We start from the raw sequence: 21,464 nt of genomic DNA, 5'->3' as shown, positions 1-21,464 counted from the left end.
AAAGATGTGACTCAATTAAGGGTCTAAAAGGGACAAGCTTATCCTGGATTATCAGGCAGCCTCTAAGTGTCATCAAAAGTATCCTTACGAGAGAGGCAGAGGGAGAATAGAGACAGAGAGAGGAGACAGCAATATCAAGACAGAGGCAGAGGGTGATGTGACCGCAAGGCAAGGGATGCTGGCAGCCACCAGAAGACAGAAGAGACAAAGTGGCAAGGAGGCAAGGAACAGATTCTCCCCTAGGGCCTTCAGAGGGAGTGCAACCACTTACTTGATGGTGAACTTCTGGCCTCGTGAACTGTTAGAATAGCTTTCTGCTGTTTTGAAGCCACCATGTTTGTGGTAATCTGTCACAGCAGCCCACACAAAACAATTCTCGCATTTGGAGATGAACAAGTCAGGAATGCATGTTACAGAAAGCTGCGTGATATTTTACCATCAACGTAATCCCTACCATGTAGCTGGAGTGAATTATTCAGGTATCCCTTGTCAGTACCCTCCCAGCAAACCAAATCCTTTATTGACAACAGCAGCATTTCAACAAAAGGAGAAAACTGCTCTCTGCTCTCTCAGCTACCCAAGTTACAGGCGTATTAATAATGAGAATCTTTTCCCCTTTGAAAAATAATGTCTATAACTAAAAGGGGGGTAGTGCACTTTATCACTTCTATAAGAAGTTCTAGCTTCCAGACTAGGCTTTATGCTGTTATTGAAAACATTATCTAGAACATTCACAAGTATCTTTGCTCTGATTTTTTTTTTCTAGGTAGGAGAAGAAAAAGGTTACACCCTTCTATGTACCTCTCACTCGAGAGTATTCCTCACCAAGTTCGCTCTGCTGTGTCTCTAATATAGTTTTAGTCATCCCCGTCAATGATACTAGGCACCTCTCCTTCAAAAACATTTGAGAGGATGTATCACTTTCTTATTGCCATTTTAACAAATTAGCACAAGCTTAGTGGCTTAAAACACCACAAACGTATTCTCTTGTAATTCTGGAGGTCAGACGTCCAACATGGGTCTTACTAAGCTAAAGTAACGGTGTCAGTAAGACTTCATTCCTTCTGGAAGCTCTAGGGGAGAATCCATTTCTTTGCCTTTTCTAGCTTGTAGGAGTCACTTGCACTCCTTGGCCGGTATATCCCCTTTCTCCATCTTTAAAGCCAGCTGTGTTGTATCTTCAAATTTCTCAGACTGCAACCTGCTTCTCTAAGCACATCACTTTCTCTGAGTATAAGCCACTTACATCCCTCTTATACAGAACTTTGTGATTATATAGGGCCCCCAGTAACCCAGAATAATCGCCTATCTCAAGCTGCTTAATTTAATCACATCTTCAAAGCCCGTTTTGCTATATAAGGTCACATATTCACAGGTTCTAAGGATGAGGATGTGAAACTTTGGTGGGAGAAGAGTATTACTCATCCTACCATAGAACTTGGGCAACTGAGTTACCCACGTAACTGAGTCCTTCCTGCTACTTATACTTTAAAATATTGAAAAAGACAACATTTTATTTAAATATTTAGCTGAGGGACTTCCCTGGTGGTGCAGTGGTTAAAAATCCACCTGCCAATGCAGGGGACATGGGTTCCAACCCTGGTCCAGGAAAATCCCACATGCCGTGCAACAACTAAGCCCATGCACCACAACTACTGAGGTTGTGCTCTAGAGCCCTCGAGCCACGACTACTGAAGCCCGTGCGCCTACAGCCCACGCTCCGCTACAAGAGAAGCCACCGTAATGAGAAGCCCGTGCACCGCAACGAAGAGTAGCCCCTGCTTGCCGCAACTAGAGAAAGCCCGCGCACAGCAACAAAGACCCAATGCAGCCAAAAATAAATTAATTAACAAAAAAGATAAACAAATAACTTTTAAAATAATATATATTTATTTATATGTATATTTATATATATATATAGCTGAGTGCAGAGAAACTATGGGAAATTCCCACAGGCCAGAAAGGAAAGGAGAACTGAAAGTCGGACGGCAAGCATACAACTGGCACTGTGTGGCCATGAGAGGGTGCAAAGGAATTCCCAGATCAGAACTGTCCCTAAAGGGGAAGGACTTGGGTTTTAAACCAGGCAGAAGCGGGAAGCTGAACTAAGACCCTTGCATGTCTAGACCTCCAGAAAGCTGTATTTCCAGTGTAAAAGGTCACAGAAAGGTCACTATACAAAATCAACAGCATGCTGATGCACCTCCAAATCTCTTCATGCACTTCCTTAAAAGCAATTTGTAATAGGTCCCCAAAATATGACGTACATATAAATAAATCTAAAAGAAGTATTACGACACATCCATGGAGAAAATTATGAAATGAATTGAAGAACATGGAAAAGACCTAAATTAAATGAAGAGATTTATCATGTTCATGGTGGGAACACTCGTTATAATAGAGCATCAATTCACCTCCAATTTAGCCTACAAACTTCACGTATTTCTAGTCAAAGTCTCATGGTTTTGGGTAAAAATTTATACAATGATCCGTTAAGTTACATGGAAGAATAAATGTCATCAAAGAGCTAGGAAGATTTTTAAGAAGATTAAAGAGAAAGGCCTGTGTCTGCTGCACTTTTTCTCAGCCCAGCTACACTGTCACTAGCACCCTGCATAAGAAATGCTCCTAGTGGCAAATCAACCTTTGTCAGTGGTCACATTTAACTGTCCCAAATTCTGTCTTTGTTATTGCTTTCACCATGCTCTTCAAAACCTGAGCCTGACTCTATAGCTTTTGAATGTGTTTTATTTTTTTTATTTAGTAAAATTAAATATATAAATAAAACTAAAAGAACTAAAGAAGTTAAAAATAATCCAAACAAACATCAGAATTTATTATAATGGTTTGGTAATTAAAATCAAGTAACTAAACAAACCAACAGTGTGGGCTTGATGAGATATGGAATTCTACATCAGTAGGGAAAGAGCAGTCTTTAATTAATAGCTCTTCCACAACTACCTTCCCATTTTGAAAAATAATAGTAGTAATCTCTACCTCATGCCATAGATTTAAAGCCTAAATATAAAAAGCAAAATTTTAACTTTTGGGGAAAAAAATACAGAAAGATATTTTGCCTTTGTGGTTAAAGAAACACTCTTAAACAAGACCCCCCAAAAGCACGTATAATACAAATATGTCATTTACTACATACAAGAAGTATTCAAAATATTTTACATTTATTAACTAATTCAGTCTTCTCAACAACCCTAAGACGTAGGTAGTACTATTGCCTCCATTTTCCAGATGGGGGAAGTTGTGCACAGAGATGTTAAGAAATTAGCTCAAGGTTACACAGCAAGGAAGGGATAGAACTGCGATATGAATCCATGTTCTAACCCACCAAACTATACCTCACGTTAAAATTTTAAATTCTATATGATAAAAAAAACAGAAAAATGTCAGATATGCCTAGGACTAGAAGATATTTCCAGCACAGAAGTATATATTAAAGAACACTTACAAATCAATTTAAAAGGACAAAAAGCACACTGAAAAGTGGTCAAAGGTAATGAGAGGCAGTTCACTGAAGAAGAATCCAAAAGGCCAATAAACAAATGAAAGATGTTAGATCTCATTATATATCAGGAAAGCAAAAATTAGAACAATGAGGTACTCACTAGTGAACCTCAGAGTGGATCTCACATTCACTAGATTGGCAAACATTAAGCCTGATGACACGAGGATGCAGAGAACCTAGAACTCACATTCCAGTAGAAGTGTCAACTGTTGCAGGCACTTTACAGAACAATTTGGCAGCACCTCAAAAACTTACAGATACGTGTCTCTTACTAACCCAGCAATTCTGCTTCTAGGTTAATATCCAAGAAAAATGCCCATGTCCCCAGCCAGACATACATGTATTAGGATTTTACTGCAGCCTTGGTTGTAATAGTAAAAAATGTAAAACAACCTCAAACACCATGACTAGGGAATTCACAAACTCTGGTGTGATCACACAGTAGTATACAAGTGTTAATCTATTTCTATTAAATCTATAAATTCCAAACATAAAAATAAAACAAGTTGTATAAATATTGATAAAACAGACCATTTACATAAGTTTGCAAACACAAAAACAACACTTTAGGACTTCCCTGGTGGCGCAATGGTTGCAAGTCCGCCTGCCGATGCAGGAGACACGGGTTCGTGCCCCAGTCCGGGAAGATCCCACATGCCGCGGAGCGGCTGGGCCCGTGAGCCATGCCCGCTGAGCCTGCGCGTCCGGAGCCTGTGCTCCGCAACGGGAGAGGCCACAACAGTGAGAGGCCCGCGTACCGCAGAAAAAAAAAAAAAAAGAATCCACCTGCCAATGAAGGGGACATGGGCTCGAGCCCTGGTCCGGGAAGATCCCACATGCCACGGAGCAACTAAGCCCGCGAACCACAACTACTGAGCCCACACGCTGCAACTACTGAAGCCCACGCGCCTAGAGCCCGTGCTCCGCAACAAGAGAAGCGACCGCAATGAGAAGCCCGAGCACAGCAAGGAAGAGTAGCCCCCGCTCTCGGCAACCAGAGAAAGCCCATGCGCAGCAACGAACACCCAACGCAGCCAAAAATAAATTATTTTTAAAAAAACCCACTATATTTTCTCTGTGGTTGATTACCAGATCAAATTGTCATATATAAACATGCATAGAAATGACGTATGTTGATTTTAGGATAGTGAGTATGATACTTTTGGTGGGGATGGAAAGGGAACAGAGAGGGGCCCTTTATAACTTTGAACCTCTTAGGAAGAGACATAGCAAAACACTGACATTTGTGAAATCAGGCTGTTGGGATCACATGAGTCCACCATATTACTTTCTGTGCACATAAAGCATTTCCAAGTTACAAGTAGCCTGAAAATGTAACAACCCTTTTCTTACTGGAACACCAATACTAAATTCTTCTGCTTTGCTTTCCTCTGTAAATCTGTCCAACTTGCCTCATCCAACCTTTTTCCTCACAATTCCCCAAACATGGCTACTCGCATCAAGATATTCTCATTTGTCTCTCAAATATTTCACATTAATTCCCAACTGTGCATCTCCAGGTACTGCTCACATTCTCCCCTACAATTTGCACCCACTTAAGAAAAAGGAAGGCTTTCAAATGAAGGTGGTAGAGACCTGAAGACAGTAGGTAGTAATTCATTGACTCTCCACTTGTTTATAACAGAAAGTGAAGCTCTAGGTCTGTCATACTTGGGAAGACTCACGTGTGCATCTTGACACCACCCTATCACCTCCTTCTGGTACCCGAGTCCTAAATACACATTCTCATTTGTAACGTGGAAGAGAACATGATTTAACTGTCCAATCAAAGACAAATTTTTCATTTATTACCACAACAGAGAAACTGTCCAAACATAAACTTACTTAAGTGACTCAATTTTATGATAAACCCCCAAAATATGTTTGGGTTTTTTGGGGTTTTTCTAAACATTTATTTATTTATGGCTGCATTGGGTCTTCATTGCTTCTTGCGGGCTTTCTCTAGTTGCGGTGAGTGGGGGCTACTCTTCCTTGCGGTGCGCAGGCTGCTCATTGCAGTGGCTTCTCTTGTTGCGGAGCACGGGCTCTAGGCGCGCGGGCTTCAGTAGTTGTGGCACAGGGGCTCAGTAGTTGTGGTTCGCGGGCTCTAGAATGCAGGCTCGGTAGTCATGGCGCACTGGCTTAGTTGCTCCGCGGCATGTGGGATCTTCCCGGACCAGGGCTCGAACCTGTGTCCCCTGCATTGGCAGGCAGATTCTTAACCACTGCACCACCAGGGAAGCCCTGTTTGGATTTTTAATAAAGCAAAATTGAAAACATAAATGTTTTTGGGTGTGACTGCTGTCTCTAACACACTGTAACAAAAATCCCCAAGTACTCATAATTAACTTTTTAAATTAGAAACAACACCTAAAGTTTTATGATATGCCTCTAATTAGATCTGATTATCAGTGTTTCTTTAACTTTTACTAAGAAGGAGGCTTTTAAAGGTAATAATGAAGCAATTTATTTCTGAATAGTGGTAATTGTATGTTATGGCTGGTTTGTAATTTTGAAGAGAATGGGATTATGTGAAGTCTTCCAAATGAGTGATATAAAAATTATGGATTCCAATAAGATTCTAACTGTATAATTAAAAAGCCTGCTTGTAACTAGAACCTGGTAGACAAAGAAACTGCATGAATTTTTTGTTTAATAATAACAACAGTTTCCTTATGAGACCAATGGTAATAGAAAGTAAATTTAGACCTATGACAAATAGTTTCCTTCCTTTGGGAGACAGAAGGCTGATAAAAACAAATTATGGATCTGTTAACTTGTTGATAGCAATGTTATTTATGAACAGGAAGCGCCAACCTTTCCTGTTCTCTCTTTAAAACAAAGAAAAGTGAATCATACAAAAAATGAGCTTTTAAAGGAGACAGTACAAAAGCTAAAATTTCTGAAAAGCCATGCCAAGGCAAGATTATAAAAGTGTCTATAACTGGTATTGCTTCCCCAAGCAAATCCTTAAAAAAGGAGGTGGTGGCAAAACTATTAGTGCGCACATGGATAGATTCTTTTTTAAAAAAAATTTATTTATTTTTATTTTTGGCTGCATCGGGTCTTAGTTGCGTGGGATCTTTCATTGTGGTGCCCTGGCTTCTCTCTAGTTGAGGCTCGTGGGCTCAGTAGTTGCGATGCGTGGGCTTAGTTGCACCGTGACATGAGGGATCTTAGTTCCCTGACCAGGGATCGAACCCGCATCCCCTGCATAGGAAGGAGAATTCTTAACCACTGGACTGCCAGGGAAATCCCATAGATTCTGATAAAGGAGGGCACTAGCGGCACAAAGCTATCTGGCCAGTGACCCTAACCGAGTCCCCTCATTTTATAGGTGATAAATCAGAGTAGCAAAATGACATACCCAAAGACAGAGGCAGAACTGTGGCAACCTTTCTGTTTGGTGCATTTTTTTCTTCCTGTAGGACCATATCATAGTGCCTAGCAACATAGTTAAGTAATTTTTAACATCGAGATATAATAGTAAAGACAATATTATAATGCATAAGAAACTGTAGTTCTTGCTTTGTAGCCACATTGATATAGGTTTGACTAGCGTCTCCTTGACTTACTTCCTATGAGATCTGGTTGCACAGTCATGTATAAACGAACAATAAGGTCCTCACTCATACAACTTTGCTATTAGTTAACTACCAAATCCTTGCTTATTCATTTTGTGCTTATTTTTCTTTTACCCGACCTAGAAAATTTGTCACATATGCCAACATTCATACACAAGCACACAGTGCCTTGCCTGGAGGAGGGGAGCAAGAAATCCTAGTCGGGATGCACAGTCTTTATTTTTGAGATCACTCTAGCAAATAAAATTATTTAAAACTAATAAACATGTATTTACGCACTTTTTGGATCAATTACACACAATGCCACTCCAGAAGAAAGAAAAAAAGTGTTGTGCATAATGTTCTTTACAATCTAGCTTAAGTAGGTGTTGAAGCATTAAACCACTACAGTAGGCCTTTCACATGATGGAGTTGCTAGAACATTCTAGAATTAGGAATAGAAGATTCAAATTCCTACTCAGAGGACAAGTGATCTCTGTAGGGGACATACAGTGTTTTTACAACCCAGCACACACATTTCTTATAAAACTCATAATCACAGTGTCTCACTGGCCCCCTCTAACCATTACCAGCAGCAATCATGGTTGCTCATCCTCCTACACACAGTGATTGGTTCATGGGTTGGGTCCATAAACCAACAGGGTTAATTAGTATGTCCCATATGATCATACAGGAATATTGAAAGAGAAAAAAAGGGTTCCTCTGGTATAGCAAGCCATAAGGACAATTAAAATTGATTCTGCCAGTGGCCATCTTGCACATGGAAAGTTCTGGCCTCAAAAAGAATCTACGCAGAGGCAAGCTGGGCTGAGAAGTGGATAGAAGAACAAGAGAGTTCTGACCTTTTCTGAGCCCCTTGATCCAGCCATACTTGATGATCCAACTATTGAATCTCCCAATTATATCCTTCTAAGAGTTTGTGCTATCTCGCCAACACATTCTTTTAAGTTCATTTATAACTTATAAAGAATTCTGGTCAAGGCAAGCTTCATCTTGCAAGTGTTTATCATAACATTTTTAATACTTGCAAACTTGCAGTGACCGGGTCTACCTTCCCCACTGTGACCACCTTCCCCGCCTAGACTAACTCTAAATCCTTCACTTTGTCAATGGGCTTTTACAAAACAGGAGCACTCCCTTTTAGCCTAAAAGACCTCCCTGAAACTTTTTACTCTAAGGACCACACGAGAAGTGACTCAGTGGGCCAGAGAAATGTCCTAGGCCACCTCCCTCCTGCAAACACCCTCCCCAGGCTTACCAAATTGAACTCCAGCCTCAATTTTACTGCTGAGCAGGTCAGTGGTTGCCTGCAAATTGGGAGCAAAGGTTATGTGCCAGGAGAGAGGGATTACAAAGGAGGATAAGGAAACTTTGGGGGTTGATATGTTCAAGGTCGTGAAAGCAATGATGGCTTCACAGGTGTATATATGTGTCACAACTTTATCAAATTTATACTTTAAATATGTGCAGCTTATTGTATGTCATTAATACCTCAATAGAACTATTCTAACACACACACACACACACACACACACACACACACACACACAGAGCTTTATGAGGAAAAGCATTTTACAGCGTTATCCTTCTTCCAGCAGGGAACAAATCCTAATGCCTAGAGTTGCAGATGTAATTGGGTGACAAAGAAGAAAGTCACATACCAAGGATGGTAGGGCAGGATAATTGGGACCTTGATAACATGCTTGCATTGTGCACCTTCTCTAGATTACCTACTTCTAGACATCTTGCTACATGAAAATAATACAGCTTACTATTCGAAGCAGCAGTAGCTGCGTTTCTCTTACCAGCAGCTGGACTCTATTCCTAATATGGTAGTCTTTGATGGTCTTTAACTTAAAGCCAATAGATCAGGTGATTCCCATGCCGGCTATCTTTTGTTTCTAATCTCAGAATAAAGTCCAAATACCAGGCTGACAAATCCAAGAATGCGAAGGGCCTGGCTTACCTCTCAAGGTAACTCATTAGCCACTATTCCCCACCTCCAGTCATACTTCGAATTCTTCTAATGAGCCCTCTACACTTTGAGAGCCATACAGTCAAAGCACGTGTTGACCTGATATTCCTAGAATGTGGCTAAGTGCCTGCTACAGAAGAGGTACTCAAAACACACTGCAGATGGAAAGAGCTCATGATCTTGTTCATTATGCTTTAGGGATAGGGAAATGCTTATTCCCTAACGTAATCAATATTTGGGGTGAAGAAATCCAGCCTCATGTGTTCCAGATTATTCTTTCTCTATATAACCTATAAAAGAGAGTTTCATTCTTTCACCAAATATCCACCACGCTGCAGAAACAACATGCAAAGAGAGACCTGAATCATTTCTAGAGCAGCTACACTTTTTGAGCATCCAAATTCTACCAGGGTAAGTGAATTGCTTTGAGGACGAAAGAGGAACGTAGAACTTTGAAAAAACTGGATGTGATTCTGCAGTTAAATCATTCAAAAATGTTTTGTCAGCACTAAAGCAAGAGAGAAGACGTGATGATAGTGGAGGGTAAGAAACTTAAAACAGTAATAAGATTTAAAAGGACTATACCACCAAAATGTAACGCAGCATCCACCGAGACATTAAAAACTAAGGCCCCAGACCTCTCCATGCTTCAACAGTCATAAGAGTAATTACACGTGACACTGAACTCTCCCTCTGAACTTCTGCCTAATGTGAACAATTGAAGAACAATTCAGTGATTATGAAGCATGTGTTTCTCTGATACCAAACATCTGGATGGAAATTTGAAAATTCTGTAAATAATCTGGATACTGCTAAATATCCAGACATTTAGTGTTGAAGCCAAGACCGCAGTTCTTCGTCTCATTTTCATTCCTCAGATGATACAAGGAAGGCTCATGTGCTGTTGTCACATATTTTTCTTCTCTGTGTTCTCCTTGGTGCCCAGCAGATTACTTTATACTTACAAGGCAGAGAATACATAATATATAATATCTGCTGGGAAGAAATTATATAAAGAGAATCAAAAGTAAGGCATCCTGACTTGCCATTTTCCAAGGATAACTGGTTTGAGGTAGCACTCACAACTGCCAACAAAGTTTCAACCCCACCCTACGTCTTCCTTCTTCGGAGCAGTTTTGGGAGAGAAGAAGTGGAATTATGGGTGAAACAGCCCTGCACTGCCTCCTTCTTTCAATCAACTAAATGTCAACCATATGGCAAGGCTGTGCTGGGCATTCAGGAAAGCCGGAGTGATTGGGACACGGTCCTTACTGTTGAGGGACATATGTAGTCTATCATATGACAAAATAAAAGGGTAATTGCTTTTTTCAGTGACTTCTTCATTGATCAACTTAATAATCATAACTTAGTCCTCATCTTACTTGGCAGCATTTGACACAGATGTTCAACTCTGCCTCCTTAAAATGACGTGCATTTGGCTTCTAAGACACCCGCCTCTACCAGGTTTTCCTCCTACCTGACGGGCCATTGCTTCTCAGGCTCCTTGGCTGGTTCCTCCTTGTCTCCGAAAACTGTTATTATAAGAGTGTCCTGGGCTTCCCTGGTGGCGCAGTGGTTGAGAGTCCGCCTGCCGATGCAGGGGACACGGGTTCGTGCCCCTGTCCGGGAAGATGCCACATGCCGCAGAGCGGCTGGGCCCGTGAGCCATGGCCACTGAGCCTGCGCGTCCGGAGCCTGTGCTCCGCAACGGGAGAGGCCACAACAGTGAGAGGCCCGCGTACCGCAAAAAAAAAAAAAAAAAAAAAAAAAAGGAGTGTCCTTTATTAGACTACCTGCCATCTGACATCTCCACTTGGGTATCTGATTGGCATCACATCTAATACTGAACCTCTTATGTTCCTTCCAAAGCCTGTTCCACCCAGTCTCCCCATTCCCGTTAACAGCAGATTCAGCAAGCCAGTTGTTTAGGCCATAAACCACAAGTAATCTGTGACTGGTCGCACCCCATATTCTCATCCATCAGGAAACTATGTTGGCACCACCCTCAAAATATACCCAAAAGCTGACCATTTCTCTTACTTCCATTGCTATAATATTGGTCCAAACCTCCATCATCTTTGCTTAAATTACTGCAGTAGCCTTACAGGTGATCTCACTGTTTCTACTTTTGCCATCTATAATCTACTTTCAATTCAGGAGCCAGACAAACGTTTAAATGAAAATCAGGCCCAAAGCCACCAATGGCTCCCCATTTCCCTTGGTGTAAAAGTTCAATTCCTTCAATCTGGGTCCCAGAAACTCTCTGACTCATTTCCAACCACTCCACCCACCGCTTGCTCACTCTGTCCCAGCCACAGGCGTCCTCTCTGTCCCTTGCATAAATCAGAAATACTCCTTCAGGATCTTCTCAAAGGCCGTTCCCTCCACTGACTTTTTCCAGATGTCTGTCCTTCAACTCTTTCAAGTTTTTGTTCCACTGCTATCTTACCGAGAAGGCTAATCCTGACCACCACACATAAAAATATGCCCTTATCCTCCCCTACCCCCCCCTCCACTGCCCCACTGTGCTTCAGCCTTCTTACTCCATTTTTCTCCATAGCATTTTACCTTCTAACATGATGTATAACTTATTTGCTTATTTGCTTATCATCTACCTTCCTCCCCAAACGTAAGATCCATGAACGCAGGACCTTTTGGTTTGTTTCGCTCACTGCTGCTGTTGCTTAATTAATATTATTGGAATGAATAAAAGAAAAATTATTTGGGTTCGTCTTAACATTTATGTTAGACTAATAATAATAAATTAGACTAATAATATAAAGAATCCTATCCAACAATGACTCTAGTACAATTTTACGGAAAGCTGATTTGTTCACGGGAAAGGTTACAGGAAAACCTCAGATGCATAGGAGAGCTTGGCCAACAATGGGAGAGAAAAGAGAAAAGAGTATTTCAAGAAACATTAGATTCTACAGTAGACATATAAAAGCAATTCCTATTTATTATTTTTAACCCAACGCTAATTTTCATGTCTTAAAATATTTGGCTGCCTTCTAGATTTAATTTTGATCAAATTATCCTGTTTATGCAAGCTTTCATTAGGTATGTTTTACCTCTGTTGAAAAGGGAACAGCCAATTCTGCAAATTCCATCCAGGAAGTATTTAGAAAGTATAAGCTCTGTGCTAAAAAAAAAAAAAAAAAATGCTACAAACCAAAGGATGCAACAAAGAGAAAGCTATGATCTCCGCCAATAAACGGTGGATAGTCTAGCTGGGGAAAAAGCAAACACAAAGCAATCTATAGTGTGGAGCATTGGTATGGTTAATGGCAAAGACAGAGTAAAATAAAATCTTACAACACAGACTCTCAGCCCTCACTGTAATTTAGAATTAGCTAGGAAGATTTTAAAAACGGTTTTTTTTAACCAAAAACTCACATGCCTCTCCCTGTCTCTGAATACTGATTGAATTAGTCTGGGGTGGCACTCAGGTAGTAAGATTGATTCCCAAGTGAAAATTTAAGGAAACAATTCTTTCTGACTTAAGAAACGGGAGGCTTTATTTGAGTAGTTTTACAAAGACAGAACAAGGTATTATAGGTCAAGAGCAGAGGATCAGCAAAGACAGGCAACAAAGGGCAAAATGTCTGGAGAACCCTCTGTGGCTGAAATATATGAAGACATGCACACGGAGAGAGCGGATGGTGAAAGATCTTGAATGGCATGCTAAGGAATTCGGGTTTATTCTCTGAGAGTTTTCATCCACTATTACAAGTGCGTTATTCATTTTACAGTGATAAGATAATATGGAGGAACAATTCAGGTGAAATGTGATAAGGAAGACGAACTAAACCTAGCCTGTCTTCACCAGTAATTCATATGTGTTTGAGGTGATGATGGCCCACTTTTAAACTACCTAAAACTGTATGCAAATTAAACCACTGAGATGTTCAAATCTCACTTTTCAAACGTAGGCTGAAATACAATTATTTCCCTAATAAATTTTCTTTCTTTCTAAAAGCCTCTTCATTATGTCGTTAAACTTTGTGAAAGAAAATAACCTCATTTCAAGTAAGAAATGACATAAATAGCACATTTCGGTAACTGTTTTAAAATCAAAAGTTGGGAAATTTCACAAACACATTTGGCACAAAGGCCGACTATGAACACCAGCTCAACAGCATCACGTGAAAATTCCAGGTTCTGTAAACAGTGAATCATTTTTAAATTCAAAATCCAAGTAAATATTCAGCAACCACTTAAATATTTTAAATTCATTCAGTAGTTTGAACAAGGGCTGAGAAATAACATAAGCCTAACCACATATTAAATAAGAATAATTTGAAAAATAATGATCAGAATTTTGAAAAATGTCAAATACAATAATTTGAAGGCAATTACAAAAGTAGATTTTTTTCTTTGGCTGAAGTATTAGCGTTTTTCATTTATTTTGGAGTAGAAACTGAACAAAATTATACTTTTCCAGCCCTCTAATGACCAGAATAGGACTTTTAAAAATGTACAGGAAAATCGTTCCAAATTTATACTCACCATACCTCAGTCATTTTTTTCTTACAACTGAAAGATTAATATTACTGCTTTGAGGGTATGAACTCTTGCCCCCGTAGGGCCTGCTTGAGTTAACACCAGCCTGTAAGTGTTAGAAATCCCAGTAGCTTAAAAACCTTTCCATTGTAACTTACAGGTTTGTAATTCAGAAATTTAAAATAATTCAACTTTTTTCCACGAAGCTGTAACAACTTGCTCTTTTTTCTATAGCACATCCAAAGCATTTATCCACATTCTCTCCTTTTATCCTAACAACTCCACAAGGGAAGAATGAAAAATATCATCACCAGTTTATAAATGAAAAAAGTGAAACTCAGATGGAGACGTTTGCCCAAGGTTAAATTCCAAGCAAGCTGTACAGTTGGTATTCAAATTTAGGTTTTCTTCCGAAACCCAGCTGTTTTTCTCTCCATAGACTGTACAGATATATATATATATATATATATATATATATATATATTTATCTGCTATGTTTTACCTATTTTAAGACAACCTCAATTTCAGAGATACCTAAAACGCAAATAAACATATGCCTTAAAATGAATGTAAATTGGTATAATTTTTGACTGCATGGAGATTTTTTTCCCCAAAGCAACCAAAGATATAGAAAAAATATTGCAAAAAACCAACAGAAGCAAACTTAGATTTTAGAAGAATAAATACAGAATAAGAAACAAAACTGAAACTTCTGAAATGACCCTTATTTAAAGACCATGAGTTATATTCTGTTCCTTACGTTCTTAATTAAAACTATTCACACACACACACACACACACATACATATAAACAGCAGTCGATTCCTAGAAGTCTTTTCTTCTCTGCTTAAGAAGCACAAGGAGACATATTCAAAACGTTACATATTTTAATACAACACTTATTTCATGCCTTCTAAAATTCCCCACAAATCACTAGGAATAATTAAAGTTATTTTTCACTTTTTTTCAAAATACTTTCAATCAAAATTATTTTAAAATAAACGATTAAAAATAAAATAGACCGTTTTCCCAAAGCAGTTTTCACTTGTGTTTATATCCTGAACAGTATCAAAAAGACCAAGCTATTTCCACACTTCCTCAATTCAATCATACCTTCTTCTCCAACCCACAAAGACCTACCCTAGTCCTAAATTTTGTGGCACCTAAAGTCAGTCCTTCCCTTATATAACATTAATTTTTCCACTCCATAAATCCCCACTAGATCCTGTCTTCACAGAGGAGGTACTTGCCTTTGTATGTGTTTATTATTTCCCACAGTTCTCAGCAGAATGCACACAGTAAGCAAATGTTTATTGACTGAAGAAAGCTCTTGAGATCATATGTAGAGAAGATAGTGAATGAAAAAGAGGCTTCATAAGGCATGTTGATTTCAAAGCCCAGTTTGGTTCACTGCTGTATTCCCAGACAGAACAGTGCCTTGCACACAGTAGACACTCAATAAATATTTGTTGAGTGAAGAAACATTCAGTTTCTATAAATGTAGGAAGTTCTAGAGCAAGTCACTCTCTTTTGTATAACATCATGAAAGTGCATAAAGAAACCATAGCTTCTCCCTTTCCTCCCGTATCTATAAACTGTTGATATTCACTACACTAACGTAAAGTTGTTCATTACTAGGGATTCTATTAATTAAAACAACCAAACCATAACCAACAACAAAAATCAGCCCCGCCTCTGGCTAGTGATCAAAAATCCATGACAAGTTTGGGGGATGTTCCATCCAACCTATTTTAATGACATGCTTTCTGGACTGGTCACGAATTCTGCCCTAATCTCAAGGTCATAAGCAGGCCACCTGAGCACGTGGACAGTCAGGCTGCCCTAAGTTCCTCAAGAAAATGCTTCAAGGCAAGAGTGATGACTCAAAGCAGACCATGGCCTTTACACCTACCACACCCATATGCAATCCTGGATTTACTAACACTTTTAGAAATAATCTCAGATCCAATCCCACAACTTTGAGCTTATTTCGGAGGCAGCGACCCAGGTGGGATTGGAACCTATAAAGGGTCCTCCTATTCATGCCTTAAAAAGAAATGTCTCCCAAGTCTTCAGCCTTAACCCTTCCCCCAACCACCTGACATTTCCCATCTTAAAATGTTGAGGTGAAACCAGGGAAGATACAGAATCTAAATAATAGCAATGGCACATTTTCATCATCTATTTAAGACCTGGTTCAATGTTTACCTTTCATTCATTTCCAGTTTAAACTGCTGAACTCATCTAAACTTGTTCACAATGTATAAGCAGTAGACAGTAATTCATTTTAAGAAATATCCTCTTTCTAAAAAGCCTTAGGGCTTCCCTGGTGGTGCAGTGGTTAAGAATCCGTCTGCCAATGCAGGGGACACGTGTTCGAGCCCTGGTCCCGAGCAACTAAGCCCGTGCGCCACGACTGAGCCTGCACTCTGGAGCCCGCGAGCCACAACTACTGAAGCCCGCACGCATAGAGCCCGTGCTCCGCAACAAGAGAAGCCACCGCAATGAGAAGCCCGCGCACCACACAAAGAGTAGCCCCTGCTCGCCGCAACTAGAGAAAGCCCGCGTGCAGCCAAAAATAAATAAATAAATAAATTTAAAAAAAAAATAAAAAGGTTTAGATTTAAAAGGGCCAACCATCTTTACAGTCCTGTGAATTTCCAATTAATTTTTACTACAGTGCTATTAAAATCAATAGAATACACTCTGAAGGTCAATAATTTAGAACAGATATAAAAGTCTTATATAATATGTTCCTTCAGAGTTACCTTTCTCTTTGCTTTCCTACTACACAAGAGATTCAAGCAGAAATGACACATCTCAAAAGCAACAGAACCAGACTTAAAAATAACTTGCCTTTAGAAAAAAAATATATACGGCATATTAATCTATATAGACCTCCTCAGTGACATAAGTATGCAACGCAGACATTCTACTGTGTGTAAGCAGATACTATAAGGTTAAATGTCTGGCAAACAGGTAGCTAAATCATGAGGGGGAGGGGCAGAAGTCAGCATAAAATGGGGAATGTGAAGTTCTAAACAGGCCATTCATGCTAACAAAAGAAAACCTGGAGAATTGGTCAGCTTTCACTTAATAAATAATCAATGTGATAGGCATGTTCAGGTGAGACAAAGGTGGATTCTCATCTGAAACTTGACATGGATCTCCGATTACAAGTACCTGAATCACCAGGTGGTCTAGAATTTTTCCCAAATCTAGGATTAGTGACATGTTGATTAGATTCCTACTAACTAGTCAGAAAGACATACTTCTTACAGGTTTATGTCTTGCTTTCAAAGCTTTGCAACCCTGTTCACATACAAGGGAACAGTAATGCTAAAAGGACCCAGCCTCTCCCTCCTGCTGGGGACCACAGGCAGACTCCGCACTCCAAGGATGTAACCTAAGCTTGCACAGATGGCCTAGCTCTCTGCTAATGCACAGGAGCTGGGTTTGTTTTCAGGGTGGATGCTGCAAAACAAACCCAGGTGTATTTATAGACAGGAGCAAGACTATGATGGAGGGATGATGACAGAAGATGAAGTTTCTTCTGCATGGTAAAGAAGCCTGTGGAAAGATCTGGATCCCACAGCCTGGGTTCCACTTCTTGACTCGCCAACTATCAACTATGTAAAGTTATTAAAGCCCTTTTCGGTCTATTATCTTACGTATAAAATTTAGACAATGTCCCTTGCCTCGGATGATTGTCAGAAAAAGGAAAGTGTGTGTAAAATCTGGGACGTGGTAGGCCACTGGTTAACGGCAATCTACTCTCCCATCCTCCTGTTCACCCTGAATTGCCCCTCAAAAATTACAAACATACACTGCAGGGTTAAAACTAAAAAGCCCAAGCTGGTTCGCAGGAAAAGAAACAACCTGGGGGGAGGCTCGCTTATTTACTGGAGAATTTAGCTTAAAATGGATTTAGGATAATGATAAGAGGGGAGATACATGGAAAAAGCATCAGGTATAAGCAAAACTCCCCCCCCCAACTCCCGCTCCCCGCAAAAAGACATTCCTTTATGTAAGCACGAAACAAACTTCGGAAGCTGCGGATATCCTGTGAACCTACACGGTGGCCTCAATTAAAATCACAGGCGCACGTACAGCTAAACACGACGCACATCATCCATATGCCGCCTTGTCAGTTTCAGATCACGCTATTTTTGCAAAACTGTCCTCAAACCCGAGGCGGCTCCCGCCTCCAAATCCGCCCCAGATGGATTTGGGAGCCAAGAGCGAGTTGCAGAAGGTATAAGGATGGGAAAGTGGAGAGGTCTGGACAAATAACTGAAAAACAAGGCGGTGGGTGAGGGGGCGGGGTAGAGCAATGGGGAAGAGACGCGGCCAGTGAGCCAGAAAGACGGCGGCTTCACAATGAAAGGAAGAGACTGCGACAGTCGCCGGCTCCTGGTCCCCGGCGGGGACGGATGGCGAGGCCGGGCGGGGGAGGCCAGAGCGTGGGAAGACAGAAAGGGGGTGCGGGATGAAGTGAGAGTCATTGGCCAGACAGGGAAGTCACGGAGCACCCGAGCAGGTGCAAAGCCCCCAGGCGGGGAGGAACAGGCTCGGGATACTCACGGTGTAGAGTAGGTTGAGCGCGCACAGGCAGTTCTTGGAACACGCGAAGCCCCCGCAAACCATCTTGGAGCCTGAGGTTCCCGGCAACTGCAGGTAAAGTCTGGCTCCGGCGGAGCCTCCAGGCAGCCTCTTTGTCCTTGCCTTCGGGGCCTGGCCGAGGCGACGCAGCAGCTGGGACGCGGTGGGGAGCCCGGGGCTTGGGAAGGGGCTGCAGCGCGCGGCGCGCCCGCGGCGGTTCCTACCCGCTCTGGAACCTGCGGCCGCAGCAGCTGAAGACGGAGTCGGAGCCCGAGCCCCGCCCAGACCCCCGCCTCGCCCCGCGCGCTGATTGGCCGCCGGCGGGGAACAAAGGTAGAAATATGCAAATAAATGCGCTCAGCTAGCCGGGATCCGGGAGAGGAGGGGAGGGCAGGGAAGGGGAGGGGCGGGGCGGGGCGGCCCCTGGGAGAGGGGGAAGGGGCGAAGGCCTTGAGGGAGAGTGCCTGAGGCCAGAGTGCGTGGCAGCGACCTCGCCGCGGGTTCCTGGGGAGCAGGTGAGGAGAAGAGGGCGGGACTCCACGGAGATCCACGCTGGCAGGGAGAAAGATGACAGCACCTCTCGGTTCTTGGCCCCAGCGGGTGACGTGGCACCATTTTGAATGAGATTTTAAAATTAAGCACCTGGCCTTGTTTGAATGAAGGAAAAAAGGAAGGAATGAAGCAATAAATGAATGAACGTGAACGATTTAAAGGAGAGAATGAAGTGGGGGAAAATGAAAGGAAGGAAACAAGTGAAAGAATAAACGGAGAGATGAAATCTCTGCTTTTCTCAGAAAATAGGTAAGGTATATGGCCCATAATTGTGACTCTTGTCAGGTCAGATGTATCCTTCAGGGATTTGCAAAAATGCTGATAAACTTTATCATACATGCAAAAGAAAATCAAGAGGTTTTTTGTCTTCCAATCTTGCATTTCAATAAGCTGAGGGGTTTTTTCCCACAAACAACTGTGAAAATTTTTTAATGACACAGTCTCCACCTCTGTCAATTCATTATCATTTTGAGTGTCTATTATAGAAATGCTTCATGTATCCTCAGATTCCTCACCTATAAATTGGGATATTAACAGTATGTCAAGCACTCTTTGCAGAGCGCCTGGCACAGTGTAAGGACTCAGCTAGTCCTTAATATATGTCAGCTAGTATTAATATATCTAACAGTTTTTGAAAACCTGCTGTGTTCCAAGCACTAAGCTAAGCCAATAAAGGTTTGGTTATTTCATGGTGCCTTCTACCAAAAAAGGTTCTTAGAGAGAAATATTCAGGTACTTATATGAAACCTAAGGGTTCATGCTGAGTAAGTTATGTGATAGCAAATGATACTGTATATGTTAAATAAAATATTGCAGCTGATAAAAATAATTTGTCTTCTTGGAATTGTCTGCTTCCTCTTCTAATCTCTCTTTACCTTCCCATACCAAGAAAGCCACATTAATTCTTTAGCCTTGGTATTCCACATTAACCTTTTGTATACACCCAAATGAGTTCCTTTTTTCTTTTTAATTTTAATCTGGAAAATGACCCTCAAACCCAAATAAAACTTTGTGGCTCAGCTTTCCATTTGAGAAGCCAGAGGCTTATTAAAGAAGAATTACGGGGGAAATCTATTCTTTCTCTTCTCATTCGTGGATGTCACCAACGTTACTACCACTTCAACATAACTCAACCAACTGTGACAATTCTCTATTTGCTTTCTTCATAATACACTCTACTATCTGCCTGTGGGTTGAATCTCTTACTTTTTCTCATAGGAATGTGCCCTATCAGTCAGGGGCCCAGCAGGAAGGAGGTGGCTCATTTCAATGACCGAGAAGAGTTTAATAAAGGGACTGTTTTGAAAAATATGGACAAGGTTAAAGGAAGCCAACAAAGGATAGTGAAGCAGCTCAGAGCTAGCAAGAGCAGGTAGTTATTATAATTCCCCTTAAGTCTGGGGGGCAATTTAAGGGAGCAGTTACGGAAACCAGGCAAGAGCTAAAGTTGTAGGAGGGTTGCATTAGGAGTTGTGGCCTTTAAGAGAGAAAACCAAGAAAGTACTGCAAATTGGAAAACAAAACAAGTGAACATAGTGGGATTCCACCTTAGAATTTGGATGTAGAAATTTGCAAAAGACCATTTGCTCCCACCCTAACAAGAATGAGCTAGAAAAGCTACAAAACTATCGTTTTTTAAAAAAAAAAAACCTATCAGAAAACAAAACAAATGAACAAACAAAAAACAAATTCACAGACACAGAGAACAGATTGGTGGTTACCAGGGAGGAAAGGGGTGGGGAGGTAGGCAAAGTGAGTGAAGAGGATCAATTGTATGATGATGGATGATAATGAGACTTCTGGTGATGATCACTTTGTGGTGTATGTGGATGTAGAATTATAATGTTGTACACCAGAAATGTATGAAATGTTATATATCAATTTCACCTCAACTAAAAAAAAAAACCTCTCATGGAACTGAGGAACCAAAGACATCTAAAGGAACTAAAATCCAAGAAGTAATAAGACATTCTTAGGAAGAAAAAGCCCACAGTGTTTTTATCTCTTATGGATTAGCTATAGAAAGAAGACTGCCATAGAGAGGGATAAAGAGAAACTAGCTGATCATTTAACCATCTTTTAATGTGGGTGTATGGTCTAGTGTGGCAGTTTATAATCCAAGGATCAAAAGCCACAGAGTGAGTGTACAACTACTTGCCAACTCTAACCCATGGGCCTTCACATAGTACAAGGATTTGAAGCTCTATAGGCTGTGGTCAGGCAAGAGAGCTCCCTCCCCAGCTATCTCAATGGGCACAAACATCCTCAAGTATGACAGTGGCTAAAAACAGATTAGGACAGGAAAGACAAAGCAATCTGGGTCTTTACCTAATCCAAAGCAGTGGCTGCCAAAGGCTAAGGAATTAGCAGAAGAGAAGAATCTCTTTACAGTACACTGCAAAAGCCCTCCAAAGCTGTTAAAACAGCAAGAAAGGGAGAGGACTCATAAGGACATGAGTGAAAGCCAAGGACATGACAGAAGAGCGAAGAACACTCCCCAGCAAAAAAAAAAAAAAGGAACAGCCAAGTTGTAAAGCACATCTGAGGCTGAGAATGCTGGTGACTGAACTGTAAAGTACAAAGAGATCTGTATGAGGTCTCCTTCCTATAAAAGGAAAATCTTGATTGTGTCCTTAAAAACATTTGAAGCCAATGCTGAATTGAACCTAACTAAACCTGTAACAAATCCTGACCCAGCTCAACTATAGTGCAGACTGACTTAGGTA

General features: G+C 41.0%; 1 protein-coding gene across 1 annotated transcript in view; it reads right to left on the bottom strand.

Moving 5' to 3' along the window:
- The window catches only part of TSPAN13 (tetraspanin 13), a 32,327-nt gene extending 13,923 nt beyond the window's left edge, over positions 1-18,404 (bottom strand). Inside the window, exon 1 of the mRNA XM_082661452.1 lies at positions 18,169-18,404. Within this exon, the coding sequence (XP_082517578.1) occupies positions 18,169-18,231 (63 nt within the window). The 5' untranslated portion in view covers positions 18,232-18,404. The remainder of the gene's footprint in view (positions 1-18,168) is intronic.
- Between the last annotated feature and the right edge of the window lie 3,060 nt (positions 18,405-21,464).

Source organism: Grampus griseus (assembly GCF_964374135.1).
Source record: "Grampus griseus genome assembly, chromosome: 9".
Taxonomy (NCBI): domain Eukaryota; kingdom Metazoa; phylum Chordata; class Mammalia; order Artiodactyla; family Delphinidae; genus Grampus; species Grampus griseus.
The sequence above is the reverse complement of the archived record's forward strand: the minus strand, read 5'-3'. Positions and strand labels throughout refer to the sequence as shown.